The sequence below is a fragment of the Bos taurus genome, chromosome 10, assembly GCF_002263795.3.
Source record: "Bos taurus isolate L1 Dominette 01449 registration number 42190680 breed Hereford chromosome 10, ARS-UCD2.0, whole genome shotgun sequence".
Taxonomy (NCBI): Eukaryota; Metazoa; Chordata; class Mammalia; order Artiodactyla; family Bovidae; genus Bos; species Bos taurus.
In genome coordinates this window covers 46,903,116-46,925,154 of record NC_037337.1, presented here as the reverse complement: position 1 = coordinate 46,925,154, position 22,039 = coordinate 46,903,116, and the positions used below count along the sequence as shown (strand labels likewise).

Here is a 22,039-nt window from a genome sequence, read left to right as displayed (position 1 = left end):
TGATCCCTGGGTCAGGAAGCTCCATGGAGAAGGAAATGGCAACCCACTCCAGTATTCTTAACTGGAGAATTCCATGGACAAAGGAGCCTACCAGGCTGTAGTTCATGGGGTCACAGAGTCAGACATGACTGAGCGACTAACACTTTCACTTTTTCAAGATGTTCACAACTTTTTCTCTTAACAATAGCTTGTCAAGTCTGTGAATTCTCTCTACAAATTCCACGTGTAAGGAAAGACGGGCTCATTTTATACATTGTGTAGGCTGCCCCAGTGCTAAGGTTTACAAGCGTTCAGAAATCCTTGGGAAATATATAAATATATTTATTATTTAAATAATTTGATTTAATACATAATATTAAATATTTTTATCTTAAAAATACAATATTTTAAATATACTATATATAATATGTAATATATGAAAGATAATTATATATCCCGAAGTAATGAATGCTTAATTATCTTCAAAATTAACATCTCATTAACTGTTCAGTTAGGATTATACACCTTTTACATATTATGGTAACCTGAGGTTAGGTTTCTTATTTCACAAGAACCTCTGATCATCTATAGCTGTCAGAGATCATAGCTAACTACAAATTACATGATACTTTTGGATTAAAAGTTTTAAGTGCAAATTTTATTCACAGAATTTTTAACAGCATATATATTTTTTAATATTAGGCCCGCTGCTGCTGCTAAGTCACTTCAGTCGTGTCCGACTCTGTGTGACCCTGTAGACAGCAGCCCACCAGGCTCCCCCGTACCTGGGATTCTCCAGGCAAGAACACTGGAGTGGGTTGCCATTTCCTTCTCCAATGAGTGAAAGTGAAGTCGCTCAGTCATGTCCAACTCGTAGCGACCCCACGGACTGCAGCCCACCAGGCTCCTCCATCCATGGGATTTTCCAGGCAAGAGTACTGGAGTGGAGGCCTAGATACAACAATATTGTTATATGCTTGATGTGGTGTGAAGCTAGACTTTCAGAAGTAAGAGATTTTAAAGAGCCTCAGAGAAATGGAAGAAGCTGAAATGAGACATAAAGAATAGATATGACAAAAGAGGAAAAGAGTCCTGGGGAAAGGAGCTGCCTACTGAGCTGCTGCTGTGTGCCCAGTGCTGTTGCAGGAGCTGAAGATCTAAAGTAAGTTGGCCTGGTAAGAAATCAGATTAGTTGAGTAAAACAAAGTGTTAAGTGTTACTGAAAGTTATGACCAACCTAGATAGCATATTCAAAAGCAGAGACATTACTTTGCCAACAAAGGTCCATCTAGTCAAGGCTATGGTTTTTCCAGTAGTCCTGTATGGATGTGAGAGTTGGACTGTGAAGAAAGCTGAGCGCCGAAGAATTGATGCTTTTGAACTGTGGTGTTGGAGAAGACTCTTGAGAGTCCCTTGGACTGCAAGGAGATCCAACCAGTCCATTCTAAAGGAGATCAGCCCTGGGTGTTCTTTGGAAGGAATGATGCTAAAGCTGAAACTCCAGTACTTTGCTACCTCATGCAAAGAGTTGACTCATTGGAAAAGACTCTGATGCTGGGAGGGATTGGGGGCAGGAGGAGAAGGGGATGACAGAGGATGAGATGGCTGGATGGGATCACCGACTAGATGGACATGAATTTGGGTGAACTCAGGGAGTTGGTGATGGACAGGGAGGCCTGGCGGTGACTGAGGGACTGAACAGAACTGAAGAGATGTGCGCATTGGGGCTCCAGGTGTGGAGAGAGCTCCTAGGGACGGGGCCTACGAAAGCTTCTCTAAGGAGGCGACACCGGATCTAAGAGGAGGCAGACGTGGGGAAACTGGAGGGGACGGAGAAAGATGAAGAAACATCGAGAAAGACACAGGACAAAGTTAAAAAAGGAAAAGAGGAAGGACTCGATGCTCTCGGCGCTCTGCCCATCGTGCCTTGACTGCTAAGGTCTGAGCGCAGTCACCGCCCCCCTCCCTTCCCCTCCCTCCCATCCCTTCCTTGAGCCTCAGCCGCCAGCCCGGCCTGTGGGATCTCTGAAGCCGCCGGCTCACCAGAGACACCATGTACCGGCTTCTGTCAGCCGTGATGGCCAGAGCAGCGACCACCGGGGGCTGCGCCTGGGGCTGTGGGCGGCGTGCGGCTCATCAGCGCGCCGGGCTGCCGCCACTCGGCCCCGGGTGGGTCGGGGGCCTCGGACTGGGGCTGGGGCTGGCACTTGGGGTTAAGCTGGCCGGCGGGCTGAGGGGCGCATCCCCCGCGCCACCTGCCGCGGCCCCCGACCCTGAGGCGCTGCCTCAGGCCGAGCCGCTGCAGGCACAGGAACAGCCCCTCGCCCCGTGGTCTCCGCAGACCCCTGCGCCGCCGCACGCCAGGCACTTCGCCAGAGCCATCGACAGTAGCCGCGACCTCCTGCACAGGATCAAGGTGGAGCGATCGGGGGCGTAGACAGCCGGGAACGCGGCGCCCCACCCCCGGCGTAACCCTGGAATAATGAGGCCCCTTGGTGGTTATCCTTCGGGGCGAGCGGACCCCATCCCGGGCGGCGGGATGCCGGCTGGTGGCGAGAAAGACTTCCCGTTTCCCATTCTCCCGGCCGTGGTCAGAAGCTGTTGGGAGGTTGCCCCAGTCGGGGCGGAGGTCAAGGTCCGCCTCGGGGACCGCCCCTTCCCCCTCAGGGTGCCCGGCAGGCACACCCCCTCACCGTTAGCGCCCGGCCGGCCGGAGCCGAGGTGGGCGGGGCCCGGGCTGAGGGGGCGTGGTGGGGCGGGGCCGAGAGAAGCCCTCGAGTAAGGCGCTGGCGGACCTGCGGCGGATTTCGGCCTGTCTTTGAGCTGTGCTCTTGAACTGTGTTTTCCCCTTGGCTTTTAGGATGAGGTGGGCGCACCGGGCATCGTAGTTGGAGTCTCTGTAGATGGAAAAGAAGTCTGGTCAGAAGGTAGGCTCAGAAGAGCTTTATTTATTGGCTTGTTTTCTGCCAGTCGGTCAATAAAATCTTGCCCATGAAGTGGAATACATACTTTAGAGAAAAGTGTCTAACAGAATAAAGAATTGGACTTTATTCTGTGTTGGAATAGAATAGCAAGGCTTAAAATATGACTCTGATGAATAAATTGGAGTCTTAAAGATGGCTTGTTTCTACCCCCACTTTCTTAAAAGACTGAATTTATTGCTTTCTTTTTGTGTGTGTGTGTGTTTGTTAGCCATCTGTATGTCTTCTTTGGAGAAATGTCTATTTAGTTCTTTGGCCCATTTTTTGATTGGGTCATTTATTTTTCTGGAGTTGAGCTGTAGGAGTTGCTTGTATATTTTTGAGATTAGTTGTTTGTCAGTTGCTTCATTTGCTATTATTTTCTCCCATTCTGAAGGCTGCCTTTTCACCTTGCTAATAGTTTCCTTAGTTGTGCAGAAGCTTTTAAGTTTAATTAGGTCCCATTTGTTTATTTTTGCTTTTATTTCCAATATTCTGGGAGGTGGGTCATAGAGGATTCTGCTGTGATGTACGTCGGAGAGCGTTTTGCCTATGTTCTCCTCTAGGAGTTTTATAGTTTCTGGTCTTACGTTGAGATCTTTAATCCATTTTGAGTTTATTTTTGTGTATGGTGTTAGAAAGTGTTCTAGTTTCATTCTTTTACAAGTGGTTGACCAGTTTTCCCAGCACCACTTGTTAAAGAGATTGTCTTTAATCCATTGTATATTCTTGCCTCCTTTGTCAAAGATAAGGTGTCCATATGTGTGTGGATTTATCTCTGGGCTTTCTATTTTGTTCCATTGATCAATATTTCTGTCTTTGTGCCAGTACCATACTGTCTTGATAACTGTGGCTTTGTAATAAAGCCTGAAGTCAGGCAGGTTGATTCCTCCAGTTCCATTCTTCTTTCTCAAGATAGCTTTGGCTGTTCGAGGTTTTTTTGTATTTCCATACAAATTGTGAAATTATTTGTTCTAACTCTGTGAAGAATACTGTTGGTAGCTTGATAGGGATTGCATTGAATCTATAAATTGCTTTGGGTAGTATACTCATTTTCACTATATTGATTCTTCCAATCCATGAACATGGTATATTTCTCCATCTATTAGTGTCCTCTTTGATTTCTTTCACCAGTGTTTTATAGTTTTCTATATATAGGTCTTTAGTTTCTTTAGGTAGATATATTCCTAAGTATTTTATTCTTTCCGTTGCAATGGTGAATGGAATTGTTTCCTTAATTTCTCTTTCAGTTTTCTCATTATTAGTGTATAGGAATGCAAGGGATTTCTGTGTGTTGATTTTATATCCTGCAACTTTACTATAATCATTGATTAGTCCTAGTAATTTTCTGGTGGAGTCTTTAGGGTTTTCTATGTAAAGGATCATGTCATCTGTAAACAGTGAGAGTTTTACTTCTTTTCCAATTTGGATTCCTTTTATTTCTTTTTCTGCTCTGATTGCTGTGGCCAAAACTTCCAAAACTATGTTGAATAGTAATGGTGAAAGTGGGCACCCTTGTCTTGTTCCTGACTTTAGAGGAAATGCTTTCAATTTTTCAACATTGAGGATAATGTTTGCTGTGGGTTTGTCATATATAGCTTTTATTATGTTGAGGTATGTTCCTTCTATTCCTGCTTTCTGGAGAGTTTTTATCATAAATGGATGTTGAATTTTGTCAAAGGCTTTCTCTGCATCTATTGAGATAATCATATGGTTTTTGTTTTTCAATTTGTTAATGTGGTGTATAACATTGATAGATTTGCGGATATTGAAGAATCCTTGCATCCCTGGGATAAAGCCCACTTGGTCATGGTGTATGATCTTTTTAATGTGTTGTTGGATTCTGATTGCTAGAATTTTTTTAAGGATTTTTGCATCTATGTTCATTAGTGATATTGCTTTCAAAGTTGTGTATAAAACAGTCTGTTAACTGCACGTTTGTAGATAACCCTTATGATTAAATAAAACATCAGACTGTAGTGGTTTTCTTTTTTTATTCAGTCGATTTATTGAGTCCTCTGTTGTGTAAAATGCACAGTACTAAGAACTGGGGATATACATGATTCTTTTTCTTCAATGAGTTTACAATCTACTTTATTTGTTTTTGTTTTTGACTATACAGGGGTGTCAGCTATATTTTCAGAAAAAAGCTAGCGACTTGGGAAGATAGATTCCTAGTCATTCTGTGATACTTTTATCAAAGAATTTTGTAATTTGATTTACTTTTCCATTGTGCACAAATTGGTCCAACTCATCACAGCAGGTTTTTAGAAACCCAGCTTTTAGGAAGTGTTGTTTCAGACATCATTTAAAGGAAGGAGTACTTTTAGAAGTTGATAGGAGCAGTAAGGTTTTGAATTTAAAGAAAAAGTGATTCTTTATCCAAGTTTAAGCATAGCCCAATCAACATTTATGAAAGATATTATAATAAAAATTATATAAATGTCAGCTCTGTAGGTGAGGGCTTTGTTTTTATGCAGGTATTTTTCTGCATAATCTACATTTACAGGTGAAAATAATTATACCTTTTCATTCTTTTCAGATCTAAGTTCTTTATATATCTTAGATTGCCACACTTTTATCCTACAGAAGATGAAACGAAACGTAAAATCTTTTCTGGGCTTCCCTGGTGGCTCAGAGGTTAGAAGGAGCTTTATTTAAACTAGTTGTTGTTCAGTCGTGTCTGACTCTTTGTGACCCCATGAGTACATTAGTTTTCTTCTGACCTGCAGCTGAATTTAATTGATGATTAGCTTGATTGGTTTTCTGGGGCATCTTTTCACATTTGTTTTATTAATCATTTTTAGGGATTTTGTGTAAACTCACTAAAAAATCAAGAATAAATATAATCTGAAGAACAATGATGTTTTCCTTAAAGAATGTAATTTATTTAAAATATGGAATAAACAAATTGTTTAGATAAGCTAAGCATTAGTAACTGAATCATAACATTACTGTTTTGCACAAGGTACAATTTCAGTCTTGTTATAAGGTTAAATTGTTAGGCCTACAGTTGTCAGTATTGCTAAGACTCATCCCTTATATGTTCAGTTTTGATTAGTTATGCAAGCAGAATAGCTTTTTCTTTTGATAAGCACATGGAATGTTTTAAGATAGTATTATTTCAGTTTTTGAAGACTCCTTTGACCATGAGACCTATTATGACTTTTTGCTTTTTTCTCCCAAAGGTTTAGGTTATGCTGACGTTGAGAACCGTGTACCATGCAAGCCAGAGACAGTTATGAGAATTGCCAGTATCAGCAAAAGCCTCACTATGGTTGCTATTGCCAAACTGTGGGAAGCAGGGAAACTGGATCTTGATATTCCAGTACAACATTATGTTCCTGAATTCCCAGAAAAAGAATATGAAGGTGAAAAGGTACTGAAGCTCATAGTTCCTTTTTCTAATGACGTCTAAGTGTTTTAAAAGCTTTCATAAGATTCTTTGATTTGTTTTTAAATTTTGTTAATGGATTAAAGTTTTATTTTCTCCTGGTAATAACTGATTGGATATTTTTCTAAAATTTGAGGCTAAAGATGCGTACATGATAGCAGCAGTTTAAAATGGAAAATATTGCTGGAACATTATTACAAGGCTACTGACTTTTTATTATGCAGTTTAATACCGTAGTTGAATTTTCATGTTTTTACTGTTAGGTGTCTGTCACAACAAGATTATTGATTTCCCATTTAAGTGGAATTCGTCATTATGAAAAGGACATGAAAAAGGTGAAAGAAGAGAAAGCTTATAAAGCCTTAAAGATGATGAAAGAGATGATGGAATCTGACCAAGAAAAAGAGTTAAAAGAAAAAGGAGGCAAAAGTAACGAAAAGAATGACTTTGCGAAAGCTAAGGTAGAGCAAGATAATGAAACCAAAGGCCGAAATTCAAAACCTTGCAAGAAAAAGAATGATTTTGAACAAGGTGAATTATATTTGAAAGAAAAATTTGAAAATTCAATTGAATCTCTAAGATTATTTAAAAATGACCCTTTGTTCTTCAAACCTGGTGAGTGTTAATTTCTTCTTTTTACAAAATCATCATTATTGAATGATTAATTTTCAGAAACTCCAAAATGATACCATCCTGAGTGCATTCAATGTGGTTGATGATGGTATGGTTTTGTTACATGCTTGCCTTTGTTGTCTATAGTTCTTAACAAAGCCTAGCATTCAAGCAGTTAGTTGTTTGCTTTAACTTCACTGGAGGCTACCTAGACATTTAATGGATTCTCAGTATCAGGATATTCATGGAAAAAATAAGGTGTTGGAATAGCCCTCCAAATAAAATTTGGACCAAAGTTTGCATGATGAAGCATTGCTGATTTTTTGTATTTTGTTAGTATTTAATTAAATTGTTCAATTTGTTTTATACATTCATTTCTTAAAGAAATTAGCATACCCCAGCTTAATTTTATTTCCCAAAAAGCTGCTCTATAAAAATAATTTTTTGTGTATTTTTTGGTATGATGCCTGCCAAAACCACTTTATCTTTAAATTTATTGTAGGTTTATGTCCTTGTATTCCATTTTCATTTTAAAAGTGGTTTGTGGAAATTCCCTAGACATCCAGTGGTTAGGACTCCAACCTTCCATGGCAAGGGGCAAGGGGTTCAAATCCCAACTGGGGCATGGCGAAGAAAACAAAAAACAAACAAAAAAACTAATAAATATATCGATCATTTTATTAACATGCTTGTGTTTGAGACATGAAATAAGCAGGGCCATTGCAAAGTTGACTAAATTTGTTAATATATCATTCATGATCTTCACCTAAATGGTTAGTAAAATATTCTAGTTTTAAAAATATGCCAGTTTTCAGTAGAAAAATATTTTGCATGTTTTTGAATAATAATGAAGCACTTTTTTTTTTTTCCCCCTTTGCAATGATGTCTCAAGGTAGTCAGTTTTTGTATTCAACTTTTGGCTATACCCTACTGGCAGCCATAGTAGAAAGAGCTTCAGGATATAAATATTTGGACTATATGCAGAAAATATTCCATGACTTGGATATGCTGACAACTGTGCAGGAGGAAAATGAGCCAGTGATTTACAATAGAGCAAGGTAAATGATTACCTTCTGGTATGTCTAGCTATATTGCATCTTCATACTATGTTATCAATTTAAAGTCACGCTTTGCTTGTCTCCATTCCATAATCAACCTGCCACATTTTGGGAGCTTTTCTTCATGTCTCTTTTTCCACCTAAAATGTAAGTAAAATAAAATGTATTTTATTTTTCATATATATTTGTGTATATATATATATATATATATATGAAGTAGTCCAAGTTCCTTAGATAAAAGTTAGCAATAATAATTTAAGCACATGAATAATTAAACTAAAATTTTACCCATCATGGCTATCTATAATTTGATCTTCCATCATCCCTTATATTTTAGTTAATCTTTTATTTACCTTTTATTATTTTTAATTATTTTTTAAATTTAGAAATTATCTTACACTTATAGAAAAGTTACACAAACTGGTACAAAGAATTTTCATATACTCTTCAACCAGATTCCCCACGTTAGTTATTTTACTACATTTGCTTTATCTGTCTGTCTCTGTTATTTTTTTCTCAGCCATTTGGAAATCAGTTGGTAATATGCTACCCCTTATACTTAAGTGGTACCCATAAATACTTAAATATGTATTTTCTAAAACTAAGGGCATTCAGGAAATTAACATCAACATAATGCTTGTATCAAATCTACACACAGTATTCAGATTTTATCAGTTGCCCCAATAATGTCCTTTATAACACAAGGAAAAACATTTTTCTTTCTGGTGCAGGATCTAATCTAGGATCGCACGTTACATTTAATCGTCAGGTCTCTCAGAAGTCACATGAATTCATTGTATTCCTTTACTGGTGATGATAATTTGAAGTGGTATATACCAGTTTTCTCCCCTGTAAAACTTTGAAAATCATTTTATTGAAATAATCAAGCTAAAATTTTGTCATAATTTTTAGTAGTAATGTATAAAAAAGGCAGTGAAAGAAAATCTTGTGACTAAAGACTAATTCGAGTTTTACAGTTATAGTGTTTTCCATTTTACTCTTATTATTTGGTTGGTTAGAAAGGTAACAACACATTTAACAAATCAACTGTTACTTTTACCTTTTAAGTTTCCATTAGAGGACACACTTTACAAATGACTTAATGATACTTGACTGGATGAAATGGTAGAGGTTTGTAGGTTTATCTCCCCATACTAGCTTTGTTCAGTTTTCTGTTGTATTTAGTTAAATTACCATTTTAAAATTATCAGCTTATTTAAAAGGATCAAATATGCATTGCAAATCAGCCTGAAATAGATTTTTTGAACCTAAAAGAAATTAGGTTAGCAGCAAGCGGTGAATTATAAGTTTAAGTGACCTGTAGGGTTTTTTTTGTTGTTGTTTTGTTCTTTTTTTTTTTTTTAATTGAAGTGTAGTTGATTTACAATGTTGTGCTAATTTCTGCTGTATAGCAAAGAGGCTCAGTTATACACATATACACATTCTTTATTTAATATTATTTTCTATTATGGTGTATCCCAGGAGGTTGGATATATTTCTCTGTGCTATATTAGTAGGACCTTGTTGTTTATCCGTTCTAAATGTAACAGTTTGCATCAGCTAACCCCAGGCTCCCAGTTCATCCCTCTGCCTCCTCACCTCCCCTTTGGCAACCACGGCCCATTCTCTATGTCTGTGAGTCTGTTTCTGATTTGTAGGTAGGTTCATGTGTGCAGTATTTTAGATTCCATATATGAGTGATATCATATGGTATTTGTCTTTCTCTTCCTGACTTACTTAGTATGATAATCTCTAGTTACATCCATGTTGCTACAAATGACATTATTTCTTTTTTTGTGGCTGAGTATACATCATGTGTGTGTGTATGTGTGTGTGTGTGTATACACACCACATATTTATTTATTCGTCACTGGACATATAGATTGTTTCCATGTCTTGGCTATTGCAAACAGTGCTTCTGTGAACATAGAGGTGCATGTATCTTTTTGAATTACGGTTTAGTCCAAGTATATGCCAAAGAGTGGTATTACTGGATCATATGGCAATTCTATTTTTAATCTTTTGAGGAACCTCCTTACTCTTCTCCATAGCGGCTACACTAACTTACATTCCCACCAACAGTGTAGGAGGGTTCCCTTTTCTCCATACCCTCTCCAGCATTTGTTATTTGTAGACAGTTTAATGATGGAAATGACCTTAGTTTTCAGACAATGCTTATTATGTCTAGGTCCACATTATATTCTACTGGAAACATAGGAAAAAATAACACCTGAAGTTGTCAGTTGAATCTAGAAAAGATTCTCTAGTAGTGTTGGAATAGATGCATAACCTTATTTTGAGTTAAATCTAGGCATTTGATAACAAATACCTGCTCTTCTATAAAAGGGGGAATCACTGAGCCTCTTTTCTCAACTGAAAATTAAGTCTCCATGAATGTGCAGACTGCAAGTCAGCTGTTGTTTGTTGTTTTCTTAGTAAGTAATGCACAAATACCAAAACATGGCATGTGACAGTGAGTTAGTTTCATCTTATCGCCCATTCTTTGAGAAAAGGCAGTGGGTTTCTGTTTCTACCATTAAAGGTTTCCATCAGCTCTGGGTTTTTCTTTAGATTTTGCTTGTGCCCAGTGGTGCTAAAGGAGTAAGTGATTCTGTTTAGGTAGATTAAATGGGCTACAGAAATAAAGTAGGACACTAAAAGAAGAAGGAAATGTTGTTACAGAGGAAAATGTTCTGTCCATTTTCTTTGTTTTTATTTTACTTGATAGAATTTCTACTGGGGCCTCTAAAAGCTCAACTCTGATTCTTATTTTTGTAACAGTTATTTCAAAGGGGCTTAGAGGCATCAGGTTCGAGTGGAAGTGCAGGGAGTAAAAGAAATCTTCTCAAAGATGTATGTTTAAAAAAAAACAACAAAAAACCTTAAAGTAAAACTTAGTAATTGCATATGTTTCTATTTGTTTTATGGTACAATTTTACAAGAAATGAAATTTTGAGCAAAAATTTGCAGCTTTGTTATCTAGTCTACTGACCCCTTGGTATAATCATACATATGTTTGTATTATCTTGACCTAGGCTTTTTAGAGTTACTGTGTCCCAGAAGTAAATATTTATCATCTCTATCACTTCTCTGTGTGAATGTGTGTGTGTCTTTAAAATAGTGTCTCACAGTATCTGTCACCTGTTTGAGATATTTTCCCAGAATCCCACCCCGAAATACTACCTACTTTTCTTTGGCCAGAATTTTAGTGTCAGGCCACATTCAGCTGTAAGGAATGCAGAGAAATCCGTTTTTAGCTGGGTGCATTGTTGTCCTGAATAAAACTGGGGTTTCTTGAAGAATAGGAACATTGATTCTGTATATGCAAATAGATACATTTATTCTGTATTTCAAGTGTACTCTGTATAAGCAAGTAAACTAAATAACCCTTTAAGCAAAAACCCACAGGGGAATGGAGTGAATGTTCTTGCCACTGAAGGACACTGTTGATGGGGGAATCCTTAGTCAATGCATTAGCTTATTATTAGATACCATTCATATTTTCTCTGTGTTTGGCGTAATACTTGCAACAAAGATCTCTTTCATAATTGGATAAGACCAAAATCAAATAAAATGTTTTCTGAAGTGTTTGCTGTAGTTTGACAGTATAAGTATGGTCTTTTCCTTCTCTTATTGTCTTTATTATTAATTATTTTTATTTTTTCAAGTATCTTCTAAGATTAAGCATTGTTCCTTGTGAAGCTTTCTTTTATGCCTTTAGCCTATCTGGTAGTAGGTTCAGCCCATGTTAATGCTAAATGTTAGAGTGAGATTGGTTTGTATAATATGCATGTTAAATTCTATAGGTTTTTTAACTTCTTAAAGCAATAAAATACAAAGTGATGCATAATTATTTGTAAAGGCATTTAAAAAGGATTTAAAATTATTTTGCATTTATAAGCTTCTAGATGTAGATTTCTATAGTACTATAATGTTGTGCAGAAACTATAGAGATTCTTCAGGATGACTGTTTTGTCATCTGGCATCATTCCATCAATTATTCAGTTACAAAGATATTCCAGTAATTGAAGAACTTGTGTCCATAATTCCATTCTTTTAGTGCAGAAATCCTTTAAGAATTTGAAATAGTGAAGTTATTCAGCTGATCAAGAATATTTTCATGAGAAGTCATTAATTTGTCCTCTGTAAAAAGGAATCAAAAGATTAAAGCTTAGAATTTATTTTAAAAGAGGAGTCATCCTAATTTCCAGCCTTGATGTAAGTGCTTTGAAACACTTCATTAAAAGTTGTATAATGCAAAGCTGATTATTAACCAAAATAGGTTTGTAGGTCTCTCCTAGTTTACAAGCTTGGCGATCACTCTAACAAATATATTTTTCATTGAGAAACCTATTTTTAATTATTCTATCATGTGAGATTTTTTTGAAATTTGATTGACTGGAAATACAAGTGTAATCAGCATTCAGGCAAAAAGTAACGAGGACCTTAAATACAAGAGTGGCTATAGAAATGAAAGGAAGGGAGAAAGATTAGACAGAAAGCTAAGGTTGGATGATGAGATTTGTCATTACTGAATGTGAGAGAGTTGAGGGCAAGAGAGGCAGGAAAGATCTTAATGGAGAGGAGAAATATGAGAAAGTTCAGACGAGATCACTTCTGGACACGTTCATTTTGCAAAATGAGAAGACGATGTATCAAATCATTGGCTCATAGGGGAGCATATTTAGATCCTCTGTAGACTTTTTTAATCTTCAGAGCATATACCTGTGGTCACTCTTGCTTCACTCAATATTATGACTTGGACTTTTGGGAGACATATAAGAATCATGACAGAAGAAAGAGGAGTCATTTTGCAAATTATGTGCCCACTATCCTTCAGTGTTATGAATTTTGAAGGAAAGGGTGAGGCCCACTACTCAATCTGGTAAACAACATTGAGAAACAAATTTGAGACTCATTAATGCTAATAGAAAAACCGGTGGTAAATTTGGAACAGGGATTGTGGTACAGCTGCAGTTTTGTAGTTAATTCCTATAGAAAAGAAGACCTGGGACCCTGGAACCCCTGGTGATGGGAGGGATCTGGGGAATCACGGGACTGAGAGCTAGAAGAGAGAGAACAGAGCAAAGTGGCCTGTGGGGAGTGTCAGTGATGTGTTGGGTCACAGAGCTACAGGGGAAGCTAGAATGAGGGGAATTAGAAGATCCTTGATAACACGCAAGAGAGCTGTTTAGTAGAGATGAAGGAACAGAAGCCTTCTAAGGAACTGAATGAATGGAGAGGGTGAGTGCATGAAAACAGCAGGTGTGGACTGTTTTGTGTAGTTTGGCAATATATGAGAGTGCCAGACATCCTGGAATGTGAAGTCAAGTGGGCCTTAGGAAAGCATCACTACCAACAAAGCTAGTGGAGGCGATGGAATTCCAGTTGAGCTATTGCAAATACTGAAAGATGATGCTGTGAAAGTGCTGCACTCAATATGCCAGCAAATTTGGAAAACTCAGCAGTGGCCACAGGACTGGAAAAGGTCAGTTTTCATTCCAATCCCAAAGAAAGGCAATGCCAAAGAATGCTCAAACTACCGCACAATTGCACTCCTCTCACACGTTAGGAAAGTAATGCTCAAAATTCTCCAAGCCAGGCTTCAGCAATACATGAACCATGAACTTCCAGATATTCAAGCTGGTTTTGAAAAGGCAGAGGAGCCAGAGATCAAATTGCCAAGATCTGCTGGATCATCGAAAAAGCAATAGAGTTCCAGAAAAACATCAATTTCTGCTTTATCGACTATGCCAAAGCCTTTGACTGTGTGGATCACAATAAACTGTGGAAAATTCTGAAAGAGATGGGAATACCAGAACACCTGACCTGCCTCTTGAGAAACCTATATGCAGGTCAGGAAGCAACAGTTAGAACTGGACAGGAAACAACAGACTGGTTCCAAATAGGAAAAGGAGTACGTCAAGGCTGTATATTGTCACCCTGTTTATTTAACATCTATGCATGAGAAATGCTGGGCTGGAAGAAGCACAAGCTGGAATCAAGATTACCAGGAGAAATATCAATAACCTCAGATATGCAGATGACACCACCCTTATGGCAGAAAGTGAAGAGGAACTAAAAAGCCTCTTGATGAAAGTGAAAGCGGAGAGTGAAAAAGTTGGCTTTAAAGCTCAACATTCAGAAAACTAAGATCATGGCCTCCGGTCCCATCACTTCATGGGAAATAGATGGGGAAACAGTGTCAGACTTTATTTTTCTGGGCTCCAAAATTACTGCAGATGTTGATTGCAGCCATGAAATTAAAAGACGCTTACTCCTTGGAAGGAAAGTCATAAACAACCTAGACAGCATATTCAAAAGCAGAGACATTACTTTGCCAACAAAGGTCCATCTAGTCAAGGCTATGATTTTTCCAGTAGTCATGTATGGATGTGAGAGTTGGACTATAAAGAAAGCTGAGCGCTGAAGAACTGATGCTTTTGAACTGTGGTGTTGGAGAAGACTCTTGAGAGTCCCTTGGACTGCAAGGAGATCCAACCAGTCCATCCTAAAGATCAGTCCTGAATATTCATTGGAAGGACTGATGTTGAAGCTGAAACTCCAATACTTAGGCCACCTCATGTGAAGAGTTGACTCATTGGAAAAGACCCTGATGCTGGGAGGGATTGGGGCAGGAGGAGAAGGGGACGACAGAGGATGAGATGGCTGGATGGCATCACCAACTCGATGGACATGGTGAACTCCAGGAGTTGGTGATGGACAGGGAGGCCTGGCATGCTGCGATTCATGGGGTCGCAAAGAATCGGGCACGACTGAGTGACTGAACTGAACCGAGAGTGAAAAGACTGGAAACTGGAAGCTGTAACGAGGATAAGAAAAAAAAAAAAAGTGTGTGTGTGTGTGTTTTCCCTTAGCATATAGAAAACTAGAGCATTTTGTGAACTAAAGGTGAAGGCGTCAAAATTCCTATCACGGCAAGGAAAGCCTTATGACGTGTACCCTGTCCCATGTCTACTCCTCTGTCATCACCTTGTGAAGCACTCTCTGCTTCAGTCAGACTGAACTCTTTTGCTCCCCAGCAGAGTGAGGAACCATTTCAACAAGTCTTGCTCTCACTAGTGCTCAGGATTCCTCACATCCATCTTTCTAGTCATCCCATAACCTGTTACTCAAAGCAATGTTGGCATCACTTGGGAGCTTGTTAGAAGTGCAAGATTTGAGGCCCCCCCAGACCTGCTGAAGCAGAATCTGCATTTTAACAAAATCTCCAGGCAATTCATATGGTGCTCTAAAATTTAAGAACTGTCCAACAAGACTGTTTGCCCTTGAGAGCAGCCACAGTGTATGGTTTTTCTTTTCTGTCCATGCCTTGCAAGGAGTCTCCATTACATGCTTGGCCAACAAATGATGCTTTCACATGTTCAACATATTTCACAGTACTCAGTGGGTGTCCAGTACTGTTCTAGATGGGGGAAATACCAATGAACCAGGTAGATAAGATTTCTGCCCTTATGAAACTTATATTCTATGGGAGTGTAAACGAAGAATCTCCTATATTGACGTGAAGAAAATAGAACAGAGCAGTGGGATATACAGGAAGAGGTTGTTAAGGGAAGGTCTATTTAAAATATATTGGTTTTAGGCCATGTCAGTTGAATTGAAATATGAATAATAAGGAAAGCTATGAAGGAAGACAGAGGTTGTAATTGATGAGGTCCCAGAGGTGAGCAAGGGCTAAATTATATTGGACAGTGAGGATCAGTGCCATTAGACGCACTGCTCCTTACTTTAACAATATGTTTTAACACTTCCCTTGTTATGTGAAATGAAAATAGGAAATCATATAACCTATATTCAATACTCTTAACTAAAATGTAAAAAAAAAGAAATAAAAGGAATATTATATAATAGAAAAATATGGTATATAATAGATGTCTCAATATGATAAAATTTACTTACCACAACATGTGAAGATGTGACAAAGTTAACTGCAACTTAATATGTAAAATTATTTTAAATGTGACAAGTAAATGCAGACCAGTACAGGTTTATTGCATTTGGTGCTTCAACCCATGTCCTTAAAACTCTGGCTAAAGTTTTAAGCAAAATACAGTGTGGTCTTCAATTTTCACTAAGGCTGCACTCAAGAATTCATCTTAGAGTAAAAATGTGCCAAAAAGTAGTTTGTATTTACATATAAAATGGAGGAGGTTCTAGGCTCAACTAGTTACAAACAGATTTTATTTTTGCTTACATGAACATCTGGTAGGATGGTTGACCTCACAGGATATAGATATAGGAGAATGCACCATGGTGTGGGGCTTTCCTATACACTACAGGACATTTAGGACCCTTAGGCCCCTACCCCTTAAGTCTCAGTAATAGCCCTCCAATAATTGTGACAGCTAAAAAAAAAATGCCTCTCACAATTTCCCTTGGGGAGTTAGTCCTGCCTGTACTGAAGGCCATTGACTGTATCATAGACCATTGTGAGAAATTTGGGTTTTATTCTCATTACATTTATAACCATTGGAGGGTTTTTTATGGCTGGAAAAGGAGGAGGCACAATCTGTGGCTTCTGCTTGCAGGGCAAACTGCAAGGAGGTACTACAGTCTAGGAAGTATAACTGGTGAAACAAGGTTGTAGAGGTGATAGGAGGTGGTCGAAGATGCAGGTAGTAGAATTACTCTTGAAAACAATAGGAAATTTTTTGTATAGATTGCATGATGATGTAAATGCATTTTAAGATGAAGATGGGAGTTTCTAGCTCACTTTGGATGGTCTCAATCTTCTCAGTAAAACAAAGAATATAGTTATCTGCTGACTAAGCCTAAAGTAGGATAGGGGGCTGAGGGTGAGATCAGGAATCACAACTGTGAAGAGTACACCAGGGAGTGGGGCGTCCCTGCTGGCTCAGTGGTAAAGAATCTGCCTGCCAATGCAAGAGACATAAGTTCGATCCCTGGGTTGGGAAGATGCCCTGGAGAAGGAAATGGCAACCCACTCCAATATTCTTGCCTGGGAAATTTCATGGACAGAGGAGCCTGGTAGCCTATAGCCCATGGGGTTGCAAAGAGTCGGACACAACTTAGTGACTACAACAGCAACAACATATCAGGGAGTACCCAGGAGAAGAATAAAAGGATTTGAGAACAACAGCAAAGACCCTTAGCAAGAGTATGAATTTATAGCAGTCAGCTTTGTTATATGAATTCCTGCAGCCTTTCTTGGTATATACGGGATACCTAGGTTTATTCAGAATTAATGGATTGGTATAGTATAAGTTCAGAACAGTAAGGAACCAAAAGATGTGGTCTCACTAAAGACCACAACCAAAATAGGTGAAACGACTGATGATATAGTTCAGCCTAGAATAGCAGCAGCAACAGCAGAAGAGAAAATCAGAGGAAACCACTAGAAACTAAAAGACCTGGGAAAATTGAGAAGACTCAATGGGCATGGATGAAGGTTCCATTGAGGACAGAGAGCAGGTTCATTTGGAGAGCTGGAAGGATTGGAAGTCATAGTCATAGGAAGAAATTTCTGAGTTTGAGACCCTAGTGTTAAAACAGATAAAAAAGTGATGGTAAGATTCAGGTCTAACTGTGCTTATGAATAGCCAAGGATAGATGAAGATGAGAGTCATTACAGGTGAGACTGTCAGCAAACTGAAAACCCAAGAGTACCATTTTATTATGAATCTTGAAAGGCAGAAGCCTCAAGAGTTGTGTCCTTTATTATTTATTTTGTGATTTCATTTTATGTACCTAATGTATGGTACAGTCTCCTCATATTAGAATGGAAACTTCATGAGGTCAGTCTCTTTTGTTTTACACTTTATCCCAGCATCCAAACAGTGCCTGGCATGTAGTACATGTTCCATCAATAATTGTTGAATACTTAAGCGAGTAAACCTTTATTAAGTACCTATTAGAAATATGCAGAGTGCTTTATACATTTATTTCTAACTCTGCAAAGTAGATGTTTTTGTCCCCATTTTACAAATTAAGATGGAAGCAGAGAGGCAACAGATTGCCTAGATTTTAATCCAATTCTGCCACTTATAAACTGTGTGGCTTTGGACAAGTTATATATGTTCTCTGTGCCTTAGGAATTGTAGTAGTATCTATCTCCTAACATTGTTACAGGAATAAATTAGTTCATATGTATATAGTTCTTAGAACAATACCTGGAACATAGTAAGAAGTATATACATGTTTATTAATCAAATAAAATAAACATAGTTATTAAGGGTAAGAGTTGGGATTCAGGCTGAGATTTGCTAACTCCTGCTGAGGCAATGGCACCCGACTCCAGTACTCTTGCCTGGAAAATCCCATGGATGGAGGAACCTGGAAGGCTGCAGTCCATGGGGTCGCTGAGAGTCGAACACGACTGAGCGACTTCACTTTCACTTTTCACTTTCATGCCCTGGAGAAGGAAATGGCAACCCACTCCAGTGTTCTTGCCTGGAGAATCCCAGGGACGGGGGAGCCTGGTGGGCTGCCGGACGTCTATGGGGTCGCACAGAGTCGGATACTACTGAAGTGACTTAGCAGCAGCTGTTCCACTACACCAAGAAAGTACCCCATCCCATCATTATACATAGTATTTCTATGTTATTTTTAATCAGGAGATGTAGTCTTCTGATAAATATTAACCTTATTCCTGAACATCCCAATGATATGTTTTTAGTTATAAAATTTACATGTAGCACATGGTTCACTGAACCCAGGAACTGAAAATATCTACCAAACATTAGGTGTTTCTGCATATGCACAGGGCAAATATATATCATGTGTACTAATCAGTACATCTTTTAACAGTATTAGAAGTTTCATACACTCAGCATGGGCAAGGCTTGCAATAGAAAAAACAATCAGCTTTCTATACTTTACTCAGTAGCTTGTGTTTCATTTTATTTGAATCATACTGAAAAGTAGTGGTTACTTTCTGAGAAAATATATTCACTACAATGAAATACAGTCTGTCTCATGTATACATTTTTCTATTCATCTTCATGTATGGAGTCAATACTAGACTATCACATTTTTAATGACTATTCTTATTTCATTTTAGATTTTATGTTTACAATAAAAAGAAACGCCTTGTCAACACACCTTACGTGGATAACTCCTATAAATGGGCTGGTGGTGGATTTCTGTCTACAGTGGGTGACCTTCTGAAATTTGGGAATGCGATGCTATATGGTTACCAAGTCGGGCTGTTTAAGAACGCAAATGAAAATCTTTTACCTGGATATCTTAAACCGGAAACAATGCTGATGATTTGGACACCAGTCCCTAACACAGAGATGTCTTGGGATAAAGAGGGTAAATATGCAATGGCCTGGGGCGTGGTGGAAAAGAAGCAGACATACGGTTCTTGCAGGAAGCAGCGGCATTATGCCTCACACACTGGAGGCGCAGTGGGTGCCAGTAGTGTCCTGCTGGTCCTTCCTGAAGAACTGGATGCAGAAGCGCTAAATAACAAGGTCCCCCCAAGAGGAATAGTTGTTTCTATCATATGTAACATGCAGTCTGTTGGCCTCAACAGCACTGCTTTAAAGATTGCTCTGGAATTTGATAAAGACAGATCAGACATACCTTAACATCACAGGTGCAAAACAAGCTGTTATGGTTTTGTTTTTGTTTGTTGGTTTTTGTTTTGTTTTGAAACATTGAAGTCCCAAAATACATGCAATTTTAAAGAATAAATTTGTAATAGAGTATAACTGAATGCAGAGAATTATGTACCTCTAATTGCTTACTTTTGTAATTGTCTTTTATTGGAGGATGAGTTCTTTATACTCAGGGAAGTAACTATATTTTTACTTTTTGAAAAAAGTGTTAACTCTTGAAATAAAATATTCTGATAAAAGTGTACTTTCTGAATGTGTAATATAGAGGAAATTTCATTCAACAGCAGACTCAAAATATTGTTCTTTTAATATGACAGCAGATGGTACTTCCCTTGTGGTCCAGTGGCTAAGATTCCATGCTCCCAATGCAGGAGATCCAGGTTCACTCCCTGGTCAGGGAAATAGATCCCACATGCTGCAACTTAAGATCCTGCATGCCACAACCAAGACCTGCCACAACCAATAAATAAATATGTTTTAAAAAGAAAAAAAAAATGACGGCAGAAACAAGACTGTGAGAAATGGTATATTAGTTCTCTATTGCAGCTTAAAACAACATACATTTATTATCCCATGGTTTCTGAAGCTCAAGAATTCAGGAGTAGCTTGACTGGATGGATCTGACACCAGAGTCTCTAATGAGGGTGCAGACAATATGTTGTAGTTATCTAAAGGCTTTTCTGGTCCTAGAGGAAATGTTTCGCAAATGCTCATTCACTCACAGATTTTAAGATTTGTGAACTAAAGATATTATTTGCTCCCCAGCCAGACACAGGTTGGTAGCTGCTTGATTAGTGCTCAAGGCCTAAGAATAGTTCTTGGCTCTTGGCTGTGTTCTCTAAACTCTTGGCTCTGCCCTCTGAATTACTCTTTTCATGAAAGGCAACATGTGTTTGCATCCAAGTGGCTTTCTCAGCCTGCTTTCATTTTTGGCCACACCAAGTCACATGTGGAATCTTAGCTCCTGACCAGGGATCCAACCCATGCTCCCTCAGAGGAAGCAGAGATTCTTAACTACTGGACCACCAGGGAAGTCCTACAACCTGCTTTCCTACTTGTACAAGTTTGAGGGTCCAAAGGCCTCTTTTATATTCTCCTTTCAGTCTAAACTTAACAGTTTTCCTGTTAATGTAATTTTTTAAAACTCTGTGAGTCCCTTAAAAATCTCACTGGGGATCATGCTAATAAACAGAAGCTGTGCCCCCAAATCTCTTCAAACTAGACCCCTCTCAAACTTGGGATTCTGCTAAGACAATTGGGGAAAACACTGTTCAGCTTTTATTAAGACCTGTTGTTAAAACAGCTCTCAAGATACCATCTTGTTTCTTTCCACGGTCATAAAGGATTTTATATATCATACCCTCAATTTCATCTTTAGACTGTTTTTTGTTTTGTTTTCTGGAAGTGCCCTAAATTTTATCTTTGCCTTGAAGCCCTTTCTTAATTTTAGCATCTTTTGTCATTTGGAGAGTCTGGGAAATTTCTAAACCGTCAGTTATTGATGCATTTTTTTGTTTAGTAGCCCTTCCTTTAGCTTGTCTCTCTCCAGCTTTGTAGTGTGAGCAACAAGAAGAAGCCAAGAGTCAGTACTGGGTCTGGAAATCTCAGCTAGATTACCTAGTTCATTAGGCACATTTTCTACTTTCTGTGGTCTTGCAGGCAATAATATTGCTAAACTTCCTGCCACTTCACAGCAGTAGTCCTCTTTCTTCCAATTAACAGTAACATTTTCTTACTCTCCTTTAAGTCCACACCTGCAGCCTCCTCAAAGGCCATCATACTTCTAAACAGTTTCTTCAAGGCTCCTCAGGCATTCACTGACACTCTTTTCAAAATCCTTTCAGCTTCTATTCACTGTTCTAAATTTACTCCCCCATTTTGGGCTTTTGTTACAGCTGCACTCTGCTTCCAGGTAAAAAATCTACAATGTAAAAAATGAGTATTTCAGATATAATTCACAATTCATATACCTTAAAAGTCAACCTTTAAAGTGTACAATTTAGTGTTTTTAGTATATTCACAAGATTGTGTGCCCATTCAATTCCAGAATATCTTCACCCCAAAAAGGAATCTTAAACCCATTAACATTTGCGGTGCATTCCTCTCTACTCCCAGGCCCTGACAACCACCGATCTAGTCTCTGTCTCTTTGGATTTGCCTATTATGGGTATTTCATATAAGTGGAATTATAATATGTGGCCTTCTGTGTCTGGCTTCTTTAACTATAATTTGCATTAATTATCTATTGCTGCATAACAAACTAGTATATCTCAAAAATTCTCTGTTTTATAAGTTTGGGAGCATTTTAGCTGAGCAGTTCTGGCTCGGGGTCTCTCCTGTGGCTGCAGACAAGATGTCAGCAGGACTTTCAGTCACCTGAAGGCTAAAATGAGGCTGCTGCTAAGTCGCTTCAGTTGTGTCTGACTCTGT

At 38.5% G+C, this 22,039-nt stretch overlaps 1 protein-coding gene across 2 annotated transcripts; it reads left to right on the top strand.

Annotated features, from left to right (window-relative positions):
• The first annotated feature begins 1,960 nt into the window (after positions 1-1,960).
• Positions 1,961-19,849, top strand: LACTB (lactamase beta). Of its 2 annotated transcripts, NM_001099133.2 has the most exon segments (6): positions 1,961-2,395; positions 2,840-2,906; positions 6,128-6,318; positions 6,597-6,948; positions 7,838-8,003; positions 19,048-19,849. In NM_001099133.2, coding segments are annotated over 6 exon segments (1,671 nt in total). In that variant the 5' UTR covers positions 1,961-2,032; the 3' UTR covers positions 19,580-19,849.
• The last annotated feature ends 2,190 nt before the right edge of the window (positions 19,850-22,039 follow it).